The 18,449-nt window shown below is 39.5% G+C and overlaps 1 protein-coding gene across 2 annotated transcripts in view; it reads right to left on the minus strand.

Moving 5' to 3' along the window:
• Window positions 1-2,075: 2,075 nt before the first annotated feature.
• Window positions 2,076-18,449, minus strand: part of FANK1 (fibronectin type III and ankyrin repeat domains 1) — a gene marked incomplete at its 3' end in the record, with an annotated part of 67,961 nt that continues 51,587 nt past the window's right edge. For both annotated transcript variants that reach the window (XM_034776512.1, XM_034776513.1), the window contains 4 exon segments: window positions 2,076-2,241; window positions 6,412-6,477; window positions 6,849-6,923; window positions 9,224-9,305. In XM_034776512.1, the coding sequence (XP_034632403.1) occupies window positions 2,076-2,241; window positions 6,412-6,477; window positions 6,849-6,923; window positions 9,224-9,305 (389 nt within the window).

The raw sequence follows: 18,449 nt of genomic DNA on the forward strand, positions 1-18,449 counted from the left end.
CGGCTGGGCGCTTCCCCTCCCAGGCTCCAGCTGCGCTGGGGAAGCACTGGCCGGGGGCACAGGGTCTGGGGGCTGCCCGGCAAACCGTGAAGCCGGTAGCGCTCGGGCAGCCCTTTCCGTGTGGCTGGGAGTGGGAGGGGGCGGAGTTAGGGCAGGGGCCCGGACCCCGTGGAGGGTCCTCTTTTTTTATTTGTTAAGTATGGTAACCCTAATATTAGTAGTAGTACTTAGGGTACATATTTTAATTGGAGCCCCAGAAAGTTTCTCCTGCAGGCTCCAGTGAGTACATGCTCTTTTTAAGAGGAGGCAATGTATTCCTTGCTCTGCACCCAAGTTGCATGGTAACTGCTTTAAGAAAGTAGACATTAGAAGTGACTCCTGTATGTTTTCAGGCCTTTTAAGTTTGTGCATGGAGAATAGATTTCTTCCTCATTCAAAAGAATCATAACATCATTATGTATTTATTATTTATTGCAATTTAAAATAACAAAAATGCAAAGCATTAGGCACCCTAAACATATAATTAATATTACAACAAAACCTCAGCAGTATGCCAATCATTTAAATAAGAAATCTCCTTTCTACCCCTTGATTCTGGAACCTTTGTACTACAGCTCCAGTAGTAAACCTGAATATGGCTGGATATCTGATAAATTAAGTATTCAAAGTCCATATTCTTTTATGGTAAAATAAAAAAAATGGATACCAAAGAAGAACATGGTAAGAACCTAGATGAAATTATTTTAAATCTGAAAAATAGAAACATGCCATTTCTATGTCAATATTCATATTTTTCAGACTGCAATATGCAAGTTTAGGTCCTGAAAATATACAACTCATTTTCCTTTAGGTGGAGTCATTGTGGAATGCAAGAGGATCAAATTTCACTCCAAGATTTGCAGATTTTTCATTAATCAGTAACCTCTACTACCCTACTCAGGGTACATCTACACTACAGCGGGGAGTCGATTTAAGATACGCAAATTCAGCTACGTGAATAGCGTAGCTGAATTCGACGTATTACAGCCGACTTACCCCGTTGTGAGGACGGCGGCAAAATCGACTTCTGCCGCTTTTTGTCGGCGACGCTTACTACCACCTCCGCTGGTGGAGTTAGAGCGCCGATTCGGGGATCGATTGTCGCGTCCCGACGGGACGCGATAAATCGATCCCCGAGAGGTCGATTTCTACCCGCCGATTCAGGCGGGTAGTATAGACCAGGCCTCACTGGGCTAAGAATGCTTTCTGACAATAAAGTTATAATGTGAGGTTTCATGACCTATCTAGCACATAATCCCCTTCTCTCTCAGTTTGCACTCCTGCAGGAGCCTCTATCAACAAGACATTTCTTAATCTGAACTTGTTTTACAGGTCATTTCTTGGTGCTTTACAGTTCTAGTATTCTCAATTAGAATAACATTATACCCATCAATCTTTATCTCCATATCTTTAACTTTTCATTTAGCCTCCCTGCAGTCTTCAACCAGAGCTTGATTAAATTATATCCACCAATTTGCTAATATTTGCTGAGCTGTTACTAAGAATATCCCATTTTGTTTGCTAATGCAAGTTTGTGTCTCCAGATGGTGCGAAATCAAAAGTAGGCAAGACTGCCCGTCTCCAATTTCATGGAGGCTTGGGAGCAAAACAAAATGCCAGATTTTTATTAAAACTATAAAACCTTCAATTTTAGGCTCTTCAGGGTCTGTCTATTTCCCTATTAGCTATCTACAAAACAATTACTAAAGTATAGTAATTTATTTACATAAACAACAGAATTAAAAGGCAGCACTTCCCCCAGCCTCCTATAGCAGATTCTCTATGTTCTTATCAGAACTCTGACCTCACCTTCCCCCATTTTTTCTTCAGTTTCACAATTCCTAGATGTTCAGGACCTATGTCATGGTCACGGTCACTATCCATTGAGCAATATGATGCACTCCTTTATCCCAAGGGGCTCAGATATATACTTAGCGAGCACTAACATTCCCAAAGTATCACCAGGCTATCAGACAACCTCTTTATGTCCCATAAAATGCTGTTTTCTCTTAAGAACACACAGATAAAATCCATACCTGACAGCCATCATTAATCATCCATTCAATAACCTCACAATGTCCTCCATCCACAGCCCAGTGCAAAGCTGTACAACCTCCCAGATCTCTGACTTCCCAAGAAGCTCCTTGTTCTCTGAGGTATTTAATAATATCCAGGTGACCAGCAAAACAAGCTAACATTAGGCTGAAACATAAAGAGAATTATTTTGCTGGAAGAACAGGACATCATTATTCTTCTTACATTGTTGACTTACTTTAATTTGGGCAGCCTTTTCTTGTCAACTAGTAATTTTGAGCTGACAACCACCAACTTTACTGATATTTAATGTACAGCTATGCTGTAGCTATCCTTGGGAGAGGGTGAAAGAAAGGCACAAGAAGACCCTTCACTTCCCCTGCTGCACCCCACTCTGCCTCCAGTGCTCCAAAACAGAAGAGGACCATAATGCTACAGCCAGCATAACCCAAATACAGAGGAGAGAACTACTAGTAATGAACACCATAATGCCACCTTCCTGCATGCTGGCAAGCACGTGGAGGCCCCAGAATAGAAATGGCCATTAATGAGTTCATCTTCAGACAGCGACACTGGAACCATTATGCTTTCTCCAGCCCTACACTGACATAAGAGGCAGTATGTTTCTCAGCCTTCTCAGGTTGGCAACCCCTTATTCAAAGCCAAAAATGTTTGAAACTCCTTTACATTTACTATAAATGTTACAGTAAAAAATGCATCAGTAATAATCCTATTAATCTGTGTATCTTTGAGAAGTTAACCGAGAATACTAGACCTTAAGGGTAAGGGTGTGCAGAGAGCAAGGGAGAAGATTTTTTTTGCTTTAGATTGTAATATAATTTTCAATGCCTCGTGATCACCCTGACTGCCATTCATGATCCCCACAGTGAAATACTGATCTAGTGGATGGGAGCACTGGACTAGGGAATATGGCTTCTAGCCCCTGCTCTACCACTGCCTCAGTGAGTGACACTCAGCAAATCACTTCACCGTTCTGTTTCTCATTTCCCCTCCCACCCTTAGTGTGTCTTGTCTATTTAGATTGTAAGCTCTTTAGGGCAGAAATGGTCTTCCTATATTTTAAACACTACCTAGTACAATGGGGCATAGGCACCGACTCAGTGGGTGCTCTGGCGCTGGAGCAACCATGGGGAAAAAAGGTGGGTGCTGAGCACTCACCGGCAACCCCTCTACCAGAACCTCCCCATCCCCACAGTGCCTCCCAACCGCCGGCGAGTCCAACGGATCAGCGCCTCCCCCCTCCCTCCCTGCGCCTCACGCCCGCCACAAACAGCTGCTTTGCGGCATGCAGGAAGCTGGGAGGGATGGGGGAGGAGCGAGGATGCAGCGTGATCGGGGGAGTGGGCAAAACTGGGTGGGAAGAGGCGGGGTGGGGGTGGAGCAGGCGCGGGAATGTGTGGAGTGGGGGCGGGGCCTAGAGTGGAGGCAGGGATCGAACTCCCCCCCTCCCCCCCTCACGGCACTTTGAAAAGTCAACGCCTGTGCAATGGTGCCCCTGATGTTGGCTGGGACATGCAGGCACTACTGTAATATATTAATAACAATAACACTGTCAGAGACACAAGGTGGGTGAGGTAATATCTTTTACTAATAAAATATTACCTCACCCACCTTGTCTCTCTAACATCCTGAGACTGACACAGCTACAACTACACTACATACAATAAAGCTATTACTCAGGTGATGCACTTCCTACTCTAACACAGTTCTGGCTCTTAAAGCCTTAACTGAATCCTTAAGGTGAAACGAAAATATAAATACATTTTTTATTCAGAGTATTAAAATTAATACAAGATTAGCCTGTAATAATAACAACAACAACAATAATGCTAAGATGATGTTTTGACTGGCCACCTGCCTAGATAACGTCTAAACAATTGTCTCATTAGTGATTCATTAATTCGTTTTAATTTAATTAATTAATTAATCACTAATGAGATAACGTCTAAACAACAATGTCCCAGCCAACATCAGGGGCACCACTGCACAGGCGTTGACTTTTCAAAGTGCCATGGGGAGCGGGGGGTGGGGGGGGAGTTCGATCCCTGTCTCCACCCTAGGCCCCGCCCCCACTCCACACATTCCCGTGCCTGCTGCACCCCCACCCCACCTCTTCCCACCCAGTTTTGCCCACTCCCCCGATCACGCTGCATCCTCGCTCCTCCCCCATCCCTCCCAGCTTCCTTTCCCTGTCTCCACCCTAATATCTCTTTCTCGCTAATCTCTTTTAAATAAAATAATTATATAGCTACAAAACTATACATTCAGCTAATATACTCACACTTTGTGTTTCTATTACCCTTGTCTTCTCCCTCTGACAAAATTTGGTTCTACACCCACCTGTCCTGTATTGTCCCTATTTAGACTGCAAACTATCAGGACAAGGACTGTCTTATTTTATTTTTGAACAGCACCTGTCACAAGGGAGTTATTCAAGTACACAAACAATGAAATCACACATTTAATTTTTGAGCCCTTAAATTCATTGTCAACCATAATAAAATTGCTCTATGTTAATCATACAAGAAACATGAATCAGTAACCAATCATCATAGTTTTCCCTTTATTTTTAAATTGGAAAGAATCTACTTTATATTTATCTATCACAGTCTTGTGTATATACACTTGCTAATTTTAGTTGATATCCGACAGTCTTCAGTCTTTCTCAAAACCACGAACCCTGGCATCAAATGTGTGCATGGATAGAGATGAAAACACACTTTACCAATGCACAGGAAACAAGACAAATATATTTCTTTGGCGAATGTGGAATAAAGTTTATTGAATATTGATGCTCTGTGTATAAGAAAGTATATATAAATTATTGAACCTGCCAGTTCATTACCAGGCAGAACACACCTATGTGTGCATACTACAACCCCAGAAAGCCATAACTGGCCCATTGATCATCCAAGGGGGCAGGGAAACAGATTCGTGATCTGACAAATAGAGAAGCAGATGGACAAATATCCTGGGACACTTGAAAAGGTTCATCACTGGGAGCATTTGTCTTTTGGATCACATATAGAACCAGGTAACTCTACCTCTCATGGTCTGATTTACTAAGTACCAAACAGAGTAGCCTAGTTATGAGTGGAGAGGACAAGCAGGATAACAGAACTGCCAGAAAGGGCTGCCTGGAGCTAAGAATGCAATGGGGAAATCAGAGTGGCTACACTAGAAACTCAAGTAGCTACAAATGGACTGGGCCACCTGAATGCTTCAGGGGTGACAGCTGTAAGGGATCCCAGCAGATTGGTAGCAGTCTCATCAGAGAAGGAAGTAGGGTAACAGCTGCAAGTGAGGGGATAGGCACAGTAAAGAATATACAGAAGGAAATCACTGGGGAGTTCAGGTTCAAAGGAAGACGTTTGTGTAGAACACCGTGAGGCCAGACTAGAAGGAACCCAGACTGCATCAAGATAGTGGCACAGATAAAGACAAGGTCCAGGAGAAACAGAGAGACCTAGCAAGCTTAACTAGATTTTAGGAGGCACCACCTTATGCAAATCAATTAATTGACTAATTTGCATATTTAAAATTCACTTATTACCATAAACTTGTTTTTAAAAATTGTGTGCGAAATTAGTGATGATGAAAGGCACTGTCATGATAGTCCTGGTAAATGATACATTCTGTTTATCTCCAGGGCAGCAGCAGCCTCCATAGCCCATGCACTTATCAGTCTCTCTGTTGAGTCTGCCCATTATTATAAAGCATTGCGGTGAGTTTGTGATGTGGGAGCAGACACACACCAAATTCATCTCACATAGGAGCCACCAAAGAATCACTAGATGGGATCAACTTTCAGCTGAATATGAATTTTGTATAGAGGCTCTAATACAGAACAGCATACGGTGCCTAACAACTACATATCTATCAGCCACTTCTCTTATCTTACTACAGTCTGTTCTAGTGTTTATTTGAAGAGGGGGTTGTTCCTTGAAGTTGTTTTTATTTGTCTCTTTTCTTTACAAATATGAGTGAATTTAGAGATTAGAGCCATCCAATGAGAGTAAATACTGTGTAAGCTTCCTCTTCAGACCTCTGCTAATGCAGCTGACTCCTGATCTACTATTCTCTTTTCTAATGAAGTCCTGTATTCTTCCTGAACAAAGATTCCCAGTTTACTGAACTCCATAGTAATTTTATGATGTGGTCAAATGGAGACTAAGATTAAATCAATAAAACTCATTTTCAGTTGTGACCAAAACTAGAATCTGAATATCAGTTTCCAGAACTGAACAAATATTGATGCGGTAATGCATAATACCAGTTCCCCAAAATCTCTGGTAAAACAATATATCCATGCAGTACCTGTCCTTTCCACTTCCATTCTTCTGATTTACATCTGTTCCATTCTGTACCAATATTTTCGCAAGCCTATATAACATAAAATATTTTCATCAAGAACAATGCCCAGTAAACTAACATTTCTCATTAAAATAGAAACTCTGAAAGAGTAAATAAAAACTTAGTTTTGCACACAGTCTATTACTGATAGTAAAAAAAATATATCCTAAAAAGGACTTTTTTTGATTTTCAACAATAAATACATAGAAGAATAAAATAAACACTCTGGATTAATTTTATAAAAATTGTCAAAGTTGCCTTTATATTATGAAAAAAACAAAACAATAATATTCTATTATACTTTTCCTAAACTGACCATCTATTATTGTGCTCCAATATAGTAGAAAAGTGTAAAAAAATCTATCATGCACAACAAAGAGGTAAAAGAAAAACAGTAATACCTATCATATCCTTTCTGCGAAGCAACCATCAGAGCAGTAAAGCCTAGTTTATCAGGAACATCCACCTTCACATGTCTTACAGGAGGAGAAAAGAAAATGTTACAAACTAGTGTATCTCAAATATTTTCCAGAGACAACTATAAATCTTTCCACAACATATTTCTAAATAGTGTCTTATAAATTCAAAGCATTGTAATCACCTATTAATTTTGCCAACAGTGTGAAAGTAAAAACCATTAATCATTTTATCAAAAATTCTGACTACTATTCTTGCTGACTTCTATTATTACAGTTTGTTTTTTTATTGTTTTTTCCATAGAAATTCATTGACAAATATTTTTCAAGTTTCATTTTTCAAAAAAAAATAAGCTACTTAAAAAATTATAGCTGCCTAGGTAAAATCATATTTTTAGGGAAAAAATAATTTCACCATGTCAGAGTTGAGGTTGGAAATATAATGGAAGTCAAATAATAAATAGAATATTCTAATAAACATTTGAAAAAATCAGGAAAATTGGACAACGTTTCACAACAACCTTATTCTAACCCTGTTGACTTAACTAGGATACTAGTCTATTATACAGATGAAAGCAACTAGAAATTGCATGTTACTGATTGCAACTGAATGGGATAGTAACTTGCTGAGTGATTAAGATATATACTTTTATTTAAATAACTCAATGAGTCTGTGTGCATCTCTATGATTATGATATTCTATGACATTTGTGGTCAATTATGACGAATAGACAAGAGAGATGTGCCTATCATAGTGGGAGGATGGATCAGGTTGATACAATGGGTGAAGTAGAATGCATTCCTTTACTCACACTGGGCTGCTAAACAGGGATGGTATCTCTGCACATGCAAAGAGCTGTGGAGCTAAATCCTGGAATGGGAGCCCATCACCCGGTCTTCACGCAAGATACAGATAAGATGTACCTCAATCTGTGCAACACATTAAGCCTTTCCCTTGCTCTGTCAGATATAGTAGGTTCAGGCCACCACATTCTGGCCTTATCTCTTGGTTTTCCCAAAAAACTTGCTCCTGCTGATGCATTCTATACTTTCTACCCTGCACACCTGCCAGAAGTGGTACAGCACTTTAAACAGCTAACTACTAACACCACCTAAAACAAACCAAGTTTATCAGACGCTAAGTAGAGAGTGATAAACATCTACAGTCCCCGCTATGCATGTGAGGAGTGCAGCGAGCAGAAAGAGTACCCTGGCTCCACCACATCTCACCCCATGGGGGCCATTCCCCACTTACCAGGCAAAAGCCACAATCCATCCACCATCTAGTATGGGGAGGAGGTGACAGTCTTAGTTCTAGATCAGAGGTGGGCAAACTATGGCCCACGGTCCCCCTCCTGGGGTCATGTAGTAATTTTTGTTGTCAGAAGGGGGTCATGGTGCAATGAAGTTTGAGAACCCCTGCTCTACCTTTCTGTTTCATCAGAAGTCCCCTTTTTCTTGTGTTATGAGAAGGGGTGAATATAGGTGCCCATTTTCTTTATTTTGTACCCTTTTATGATATCCCCTCTGCCTTATTTGTCAACTCTGTAAAATAAACACTCCCAGTTTCTTCAATTTCATTTCACATGGAAGTGTTCCCATGCTTCTGATCATCCCCATTGCCCATACACCTTTACCCCGATATAATGTGACCCGATATAACACGGGTTTGCATATAGCACGGTAACCCCGGGGCTCCAGCAGCGGGGCTTGGGCGGCGCTTTAAAGGGCCCGGGGCTCTGGCTGCTGCAGGGAGCCCCAAGCCCTTTTCATCACCACTGGAGCTCTGCCGCTGCTACCCCCGGGGCTCCGGCAGCAGGGCTCGGGAGGCAATTTAAAGAGCCCGGGGCTCCGGTTGCTGTGGGGAGCCCCAAGCCCTATAAATCACTGCTGGAGCCTTGCTGCCGCTACCCCGGAGCTGCGGTAGCAGAACTCGGCCGGCAATTTAAAGGGCCTGGGGCTCCGGCTGCTCTGGGGAGCCCAGGCCCTTTAAATCACCGCTGGAGCCCTGCCGCCGCTACCCCGATATAAAGGGGTTTCATCTATAACGCGGTAGGGATTTTTGGCTCCCGAGGACCGCATTATATCGGGGTAGAGGTGTATTTGGCTCACATCTATTTCTTATATACACTTTTTAAGGAAGAGTGATCAAAACCAAATGACATATTCCATTTGTAAAATGATATAACACAGAAAGCAAATTTGTAATTTGTCACTTTATCATAAAATGTGCAGTCTAATTTTTAGGACATGGGAAAACTAAATCATTGAAACAAAACACAATAGCATCATGCAGTTTACATGATTTCACGTCCACTGTAACACTTTATAGATATTTTATAATCTGAATATTTTCTCACCCTCCCTGAAGAATGTTAAGAACTGCCTCTACGTCATTCATACTGACAGCTCGATGAAGTTGCTCTCCGCTCATCGGCTCTCCTGTAGAAAACAAAATAGGAAAGTATTTGCAAAACAGTTCAGAAATTCATTCTAGTGGTGTTGCCAAGTATTGAAATGCTGCAAATAAATGATTAGCTTTCATAATTTTCAGTACCACTTTTGGATATTTTCTAGATTACTAAATTTAACAAAAGAATCTGTATCACTGTTACGTAGCTGTTTTTATTTAAGAGGTGACTCTTGAAGTGTGGTTATACTCACTGGCATCATTCTCACAATACAGTATGCTCATTAACTAATCTTTATCTTTTTTCATTACCATTTTTAAAAATCAATTATTTTAGTGGAAGACTAATGCCTTTATATACTTCTGTATTGGAAGTGAACCTATATCTGGGAACTATCATGTTAGATATTAAACTACTCTACTGCTCAGCCAACATAGTACAATCCCTTGAATGCTGTGGTGATTGGGAGAGATCTGGCTTCCAGTTCTCTCTTAATTCTTTCTTGAAGGGCAAAACTGCTGTGTCCGACCATGATTCCTCCTGTCTAGGGTTTGGACCATGATCAGCCTACCTTTATTCACAAAGATGATATCTTCCTACAGCCCATTTGTCAAAATAAAAATAAGAACCAAACACCACCCAGAACTAGAGTAACAGCTGTTCTAGATATCTTCTCTCATAACAAAAGCCAGTTGTAAAATGGTATTTCCTAAACAAATCAAATGTATTGTTCCTCGTGCCCATAAATGTGCCCAGTTTCAATGGGCCATCTCTAAAACACACTAGTTCCTGTGGTAATTGGTAAAGACCAGATTTCTAATCCATATGCCACACTTTTTGTGTTAGTCTAATGATGAACATGGGCATTAATGAACCAAAAAAATAGCAACCTTCTTTTGAAAGCGGAATGATCTCTTTCCTATTTACAGAGAACACAGCTGTAGTTGAGTTGTAGCTACCTAACCAGGTCATACGAAAGAAAACTAGGAGAACACAGCAAATAGATTTGATTGCTCAGACTCTAGGTCCAGCACAAAGTGTTGCAGGTCTCTCCCATGAAAATTAACTAACCTTTGAAATGTCTGGTTGCACTCTGAAAAAGTCAGGGCAAGGATGAAAAAGGGCATTGCATGTAAAGCCTGTGTTGTGGAAGTAAACTTCAAAAAGTGGAAGATTTTGATTTGATTATTGGATAGGCACCTGATGACAGCATGCCAAGTGAGTCAAATCCTGTTGCAAAACAAGCAACTAGTGGTTAGCCACATTTCAGTTTAAAAAGCTTCAGACTGCATATTTTCTAGAACCTGTATGCCTCTGCATTTTAGGAAACTACATGTTGTTAAAATGCAGTACTGACTCAAAGCAAGATTAAAATCATTCTAATTAGAGAGTGTGGAAGTATTTAAAGAAAGAAAATGTGGAGGGTTAGTGTGAAGATACTGCAGTTGTCATCCTTTGAGATTTTACAAGATAGCTACAGAGTTGATGACTTAACTTGCTTGTACAAGACATTTGTTAACAGTTTTCAATTGCCAGAATATGCTTATTTTATTTGCCTGAGAATCAGCTTCAATAAAAATTAAAGAATTTGGCATATTACTTTAAATCTTAATTCTGCAATGTTTATAGTGTTTGAAGTTCTTATTAGCTAGGTAGCCCAAGGGTGGTATTTTTTAGGGCAGTGCATCTATGTTTGAAAAGTTCCACAAGTCATTCAACAAGACTCCAAAGTCAGCCATTGCATCAGGAAGACCAAACAAAAGCAAAGAGAGTGGACACTACAAAAGGGAGTGATGCTGTTGTAGCTGCTAAAACAGTTTACCATGAAAGAAAAGGAGCAAAGTAAACAAGAGAGAATAAGAAAAAATTAGAAAGAAAATGGAGAAATTAAAAGAAGATAAAGATAAAGGAGAAAAAACATAACAGCATTTTGGTGAGTCAGATTTAATTCACACATCTTACTTCCTACATTTCACTTTACTTCTTTAGAAGATGCTTCACAGTTCTATTAGGGATAGAGTGTGATATTTAGCCACAACCCTGCATTATGGGTAGTGAAGAGACATACCACTCCTGTAGAGAGGCGAGAGTGGATAAAAATCAATGATTTAAAAAAAAAAACAGATTTTTTTTTATTTAAATCAGATTTTTTTGATAAAATGCTTTTTGAGGGAAAAAAACCTATGTAAAGATAGTTTTAATTAAGATACATTATAGCTCAAAGATATCATTATGGAATAGGGATTATAAATTCTAATTCTATAGTATGAGACAATATATTCATGTAATGTTTAAGAAAAGTTTTGTAAATGAGTTCAAATAGTTCATGGATTAGGGACCCAATCTTATGGGGTTCCAGAGGCTTCCGTATAGACTATTTAGGTTAATCTTTCTATCTACCCAATGGGACTCAGTACTAAGTCTAGAAGATACGATCAGAGATGCTTAGTTTTGCAGTTCTCAAACTGTGGATTTGTGTCTCCAGAGATAACATGCTTGTTAACAGCAAAAATGTTTTTAAATAAAAATAATATATAGAGGTGAGAAATAACAGACCTCAACTCTATTGTCCCTCTGCAAATTTGTGTACACAGAGTCAGTCCCTTACCTCTCTCTAAAAGTGCAAAGTTTCAAAAAGTTCAATGAATAGAAGATTGTTGGGGGGTGGAATAGATCTGGACAAGGAGAAGACGTCTGGAGATAAATGTGAGAGGAGAGGGACAGGCAGTAGAAACAGAAGTGAAACTGTTTGAGCAGCAGATTCTAGAAGTCTTGAGTTCTTTCTGAGTGTAGTCTTCATTGATTTGAGATCTACCATAGCATTCTCTCACTAGAAGGGAAAACGTATAATGGCAGCAGGTCATAAAAGAGACCCAGTTTGGGGGTCATCTATCTCTGAGTTGTGAATAATATGTATTAAGGTTATAATAACCAACAAGAATGCACTTTTATGTAGAAACCCATATGTAGAAATTTTATGATTAAACTGAGTCTTCCTGACTAGTGATTTAAATCATGAAATTTGATTTAAATCAAATCCACCATGAGAGGAGCATTGTGAGGAAAAAATTTCCCTGGTATACTTCAGATTCCCTCTCTTGGGTTCTTGGTTGGCTGCCTGAATCTCCTATTTTTCAGGCAGCTTCTTGGGAGGCCATGCAAATGAGCCTGAAATCAGCTCAGAGGCTCTGTGCTCTTCACTCATCTCTCCCTCTCTCTCATACCAATTGAGCAGATGTTGAACTACTGCTAAGCAACACAAATGAAGGCAGTTTTGCAGATGGTGGCCAGCAAAAGGAGCAGCAGGCTGCAACCCAGACCAGGGAGTTAGGTAGGAAACCTTAGCAGTCTGTCCCTTTCCAGCATATAACCAACCCACAGGGAAGAAAAACAAACAGTGCCTTAGGTCCCTCTAGCATTCAGGGGGAAAAAGTACTTCAGCCGGGAGAAAGAGGGGCAAAAAGGTTGGGGGGGGGAGGGAAAGCATACTCAAGAGAGGAAGGGGAAGCCTTAGAAAGGGAGAGACCTGGGAAAAGCCTAAGGGAGAAATCAAACAGAAGATGGATAGGAAACCTCAAGAAGAAGACAGAGAAAGAGATGGGGGGACACCTAACTCAAGGGAAAGGGGAAGGTAGGGGGAACCAGAAAAAAGAAGGGCTGGAGGAATACTTAGGGCAGGGTAGGGGATATGGAAGACAGATACAGTAGGAGAGACGGGGGAAAACCTCAATGGAACTGATGGATTACTTGGAAGAGGAGGATTGATAGGAGTTGATGGCTTGGGGGAAAAATGATGGGGTTGACAGTGAAGGGGAATATTATACAAATGAGATACTGCACCATCTTCAAATATGCAAATTTGGGCAAGATATAATTTGCATAAAAGCTCCAGATTTCCAGACCTTCCAAGCCTTAAGAAAGGAAACGAAGGTTGTGACATTGCAGTCTATATGATTTCATAAAAATATACTAATGAGTGAATATAATATAACTGGAGTGTGCTTCATGCAAAAGGTCTCTTGTAAGGTATCATTACAAAGCTTATAATCTACTGTGTGATCATCCTATTTGTATAAATGTACCACTCTTGTATCTGAAACTAGAAATATGAAATATAACTCTGAGGGCCTATTGTAATGATGCAAAGTGAGGGCCATTAATGGTGGTTTGGAATCTTGATGACTCCCATTAACCAGGACAATTGTCTGCAGATGGCTATGTTTACCTGTAAGTCTTCCTGTATACATGTGTGCTGGCAAGTGGGCAATGAAGTCTTGCAGTGACATGTGATCATGTCACCTGAACTGGAATCCATCTTTAACCTGGTGGCTTTCCATTGAGAAGGAGGGGGTGGGAACCTAGAGAGGGACAAAGGATTCCCGCCTTATGCAAAAGATATATAAAGGGGTGGAACAGAACAAAAGGAGTGGAGCCATCATGAAGAATCTCCTAATTACCACCTGAGCTGGAACAAGAACTTTACCAGGGGAAAGAATTGTGCCCAGGCCTGGTAGGTGTCCAGTCTGAGGAAAAAACTTACTGAAGCATCTCTGAGGGTGAGATTATCTGTATTCAGTTTGATTAGACATAGATTTGCGCGTTTTATTTCATTTTGCTTGGTGACTTACTTTGTTCTGTCTGTTACTACTTGGAACCACTTAAATCCTACTTTATTAAAAAGTATTTAATAAAATCACTTTTTACTTATTAATTGACCCAGAGTATGTATTAATACCTGGGGGAGCAAACACCCATGCATATCTCTCTATCAGTGTTATAGAGGGCGAACAATTTATAAGCTTTATACAGGGTAAAACAGATTTATTTGGATTTAGACCCCATTGGGAGTTGGGCATCTGAGTGTTAAAGACAGAAACACTTCTGTTAGCTGCTTTCAGGTAAACCTGAAAAGGAAAACAAAAGTAGAATTATGGGGAATTATATACTAGTCAGCCTAACTTCAATATCTGGAAAAATACTGAAACAAATTACTAAACAATCAGTTTGGACAAGCACCTACAGTAGGGTAATAAGTAATAGCCAATACGGAATTATCAAGAACAAGTCATGCCAAGCCAGACTAATTTTCTTCTTTGACATGGTAACGGCCCTAGGGAATGCGGGAGAAGCTGCAGACTTGATATACCTTGATTTTAGTAAGGCTTTTTACACAGTCCCACATGACATTCGCATAAGCAAACTAGGCAAATGTGGTCTTGATGAAAGGGGGGGGCGCACTCCTGGTTGAAAGACCATATCAAAGAGCAGGTATCAGTGGTTCACTGTCAAACTGGAGGGACGTATCTAGAGGAGTTCCACAGGTGTCTGTCCTGGGTTCAGTACTATCCATTACTTTTATTAATGACTTGGAAAATGGAGTGGCGAGTACGCTTATAAAATCTGCAGATGACACCAAACTGAGAGAGATTGCTAGTGCTTGGAGGACAGGATTCAAAATAACCTCGACAAACTAGAGAACTGAAATCATCTAAATGAAATTCAATGAAAATAATGCAAACTACTTCAGTTAGAAAGAAAAAAAATCAAATGCACAACTACAAAATGGGGAATAACCGACTAAGGACTGAAAAGGATCTGGGGGTTACAGTGGATCACAAACTGAATATGATTCAATGAAGTGATGCAGTTACAAAAAGGACTAACATCACTCTGGGGTGTATGGACAAGAGGTTCATATGTAAGATATGAGAGAGATGACTGTCCTGTTGTAATTTGCACTGGGGAGGCCTCAGATGGAGGACAGGGTCCAGTTCTGGATGCCACACTTTATGAAAGATATGGACAAATTGGAGAAAGTTCAGAGGACAACAAAAAAAAATGACAAAAATTTAGAAAACCTAACCTATGAGGAAAGATTAAAAAGAACTGGACATGTTTAGTCCTGAGAAAGGAAGATTGAGGAGGGAACTGATAATAGTCTTCAAATATGTTAAGGGCTGTTAGAAGAGGACCGTGATCAATTGTTCTTGTCCACTGAAGGTAGAACAAAAAGTGATCAGTTTAATCTGTAGCAAGAGAAATTTATGTTAAATGTTAGGAAAAACTACCTAACTATACAGATAATTAAAGACTGAAATAGACTTCCTAGAGAGGTTGTGGAATCCCTGTCACTGAATGTTTTTAAGAACTGGCTAGACAAACACCTTTCAGGGATGATCTAGGTATATTTGTCCCTGCCTCAGCACACTGGGGCTGGACTATACGACTTCTGACGGTCCCTTCCAGACCTGCATTTATCTGACACTATAGTTAACCACAGAACAAAGATAAACGATCAGGAATTTTTAAAATGGTATGTTTTAGTAGCAGGTAATTTCTCCCTGAATTTCAAGACCAGAGCACCAGTTACCCATTAGTATGTACACCAACAATACAATGAGAGTTATTTAGTCTACAAACAACATATATCAAACATTTTCAGGACATTCTACTTCAATTAAAAATAATATAAAGTTTCTAAATTGCATATTAAAAATGAAGTCTATTAAACACAAATATAATATATAATAATTTCAACCAGAAAATAATCAAATAGTGGGAACATTCAAATATATTTTAATCTAGGATTTGGAATGAGTGTTTGCAGGCGTACAGAATTCTTATGCCCTTTTCCCACTTAGATTTCCTGAAAAAATATGAAAGTTGTTAATTATGTATATTAATGTTTAATACAACAAAGATATAAATATAAATCTAATTATTTACAGTCTGGCATAACTGGCATAAATGAGTGGAGAATCAACTACCATTAATGTTGTCTACCTGGATTCATCATTGCAAATTTCCTGTCCACACTACTGAAAAAAACATATTTTAAAATAATCTTCAAAACTCGAAATTCTTCCTTGGCATTGCCACTGCAAAACCTCCCTGTCAAGGTTACATAACCACATGGCAGGGCATCTAGTTTCCAAGGTAACCACAGTTTGAATCTGCAAGGGCAATTTATTTGGAAAAGAACAGTTATCTGGTTGTGTAGGGGGTCAATGTAAGAGTCAGAGGAAATAAAAGTGAGATATATGAATTTTTTAGTGCTGTTCCAAAATTTAATGTAAATAATTTTAAAAATTAACATTTCATATGGTGAATTTAAGCATGCATGCCTGTGCTTTCATATGACAGTTCTGTCCACTCACAATAAAACATAATAATTAGAAAAGCACAATAAATCTGCACAGGTGAAAGTCATACATTTCTCTTTTGAAATGAATCCTTCATGTATTATAAATGAGTCATTTTGTTACAGATGTGCAAGCAGTCATACTATAATGTGGTGATAACACCTTTATTTATGGAATTTAAGGCTCCATTGAAAGCAGTGAATAAATGATGAGCTCATTGGTGAAGACATTCACCAATTAACAAGCAGCAGCTGTTTGTCTCTCTTTTTTTTAGGACCCAATTGATTAAAATTGCATGCCTCATTTAAGCAGTATTTTCTTATACTTTTCCTGGAGGAAAAAAAAGGCAGAACACCCTTTTTTCAAATAGAGTAGTTGCTTTTCTGATTTATTAAACCACTATCCAACTGAATGCAAATTAGAAACCTAGAGTCATAGTCTGTTTTCATGTGCATAATATAATGTTCACAGACTATTTTACAAATGGGTTAATGGAAAATATTTACATGCAACTGCAACAGTTAAAAGAAAATAGTCTATATGGCAAGTTATTCAGTTTTAAGCCATATTTGCTTCACTATTTAATAAAATTGTTTATATTTATATTGTTCATAGGAATTGCCATATCACAATGAAGAGTGAAGGTGCCAAAAGTGCAGTCATTGTGACACATTTACCACAGAACTGCAAAATTAGGCAATGTTGGTCCATTGGCGGTGCCAGAGTACTGCAGTAAATTTACCAGATGAAGATTACACGACCGTGACTGCTACACAATGAGATGCGAGTGTATGATCAGTCTATAAGTACCTACATGGGGAACAGAATGTTGACAGAGGGCTCTTTAATCTAGCAGACAAACAGGCATAACAAGATCCAATGGCAATCATGCAGGTTACAGACAAAAGCCTGAAAACGTGACTCAAATGTGACTTAAAGACTAAGAACCCAACATTTATTATTTTTAATATCTTATGATTAAGCCAATTTCATGATTTTGGGGGCCTGACTGATGATTGTTGAACACTTGAGGCTGGTAATACTGCATCTCCCTTTGCTTTTCTATGTTCAAGAATCACATCTTGCAGTTGGTCTCTCCTGCTGAGCAGTAAATTGTACCTCTTCAGCTTTAACTTTTAGAATGACAGCAGAAACACAACTTGTTCACAGCACACAATACACAGATATGATTCCTGGACACACACACAACAAAGAAAACTAACATTCTCAATAAAAAAAAAAATTCTAAGTAAATTATATGAAATAGAATAGGCCAGAAAACATGAAAAATGTGTTATTAGGAATATTTTTATTCACAAGGGATATATATTCCACCACTTATGGCCCTGTCTCTGTCACTCATAAATTCAGAAGACAACTTTCACTGATTAAAGTATTTCTGATTCTTTCCCTTGTGCTACTCCCCAATGAGACAATCCAAATCAGAGTCCCATGTCCCACTCCCTCTGACACAGAGACATTCTCTAGCCTTTCTTGAAACCTGTGGCTGACAGACTCAGATATATTTTCTGTTCTTCCTCTTTAAGGGACAGACCTTTATTTCAGTTTGAGAATAAACCTGGTTTTGAATTCAAGTGAAGTGAGTAAAAAAAGAAACCACAGTAGCATTTGATGGAACTAGTAACACTCCTGGCCTATTTTCTACTCCAACACTTGGGGTCTGAATAACATGAAGAGGAAACTGAAATAGCACACTATATTTTGTAAAATTAAACTACTATTTTAGAGAATACAGAACTAAACAGCTTGTAGGTGACTCAGAACCCATAATACTCTTAGGCCTGGTCCCCACTAAGCCCCCACTTCGGACTAAGGTACGCAAATTCAGCTACGTTAATAATGTAGCTGAATTCGAAGTACCTTAGTCCGAACTTACTGTGGGTCCAGATGCGGCAGGGAGGCTCCCCCGTCGATGCTGCGTACTCCTCTCGCCGAGCAGGAGTACCGGCGTCGACGGCGAGCACTTCCAGGATCGATCCGGGATCGATTTATCGCCTCTAAACCAGACGCGA

The sequence above is a fragment of the Trachemys scripta genome, chromosome 7 (genome assembly GCF_013100865.1).
Source record: "Trachemys scripta elegans isolate TJP31775 chromosome 7, CAS_Tse_1.0, whole genome shotgun sequence".
Lineage (NCBI taxonomy): Eukaryota > Metazoa > Chordata > Testudines > Emydidae > Trachemys > Trachemys scripta.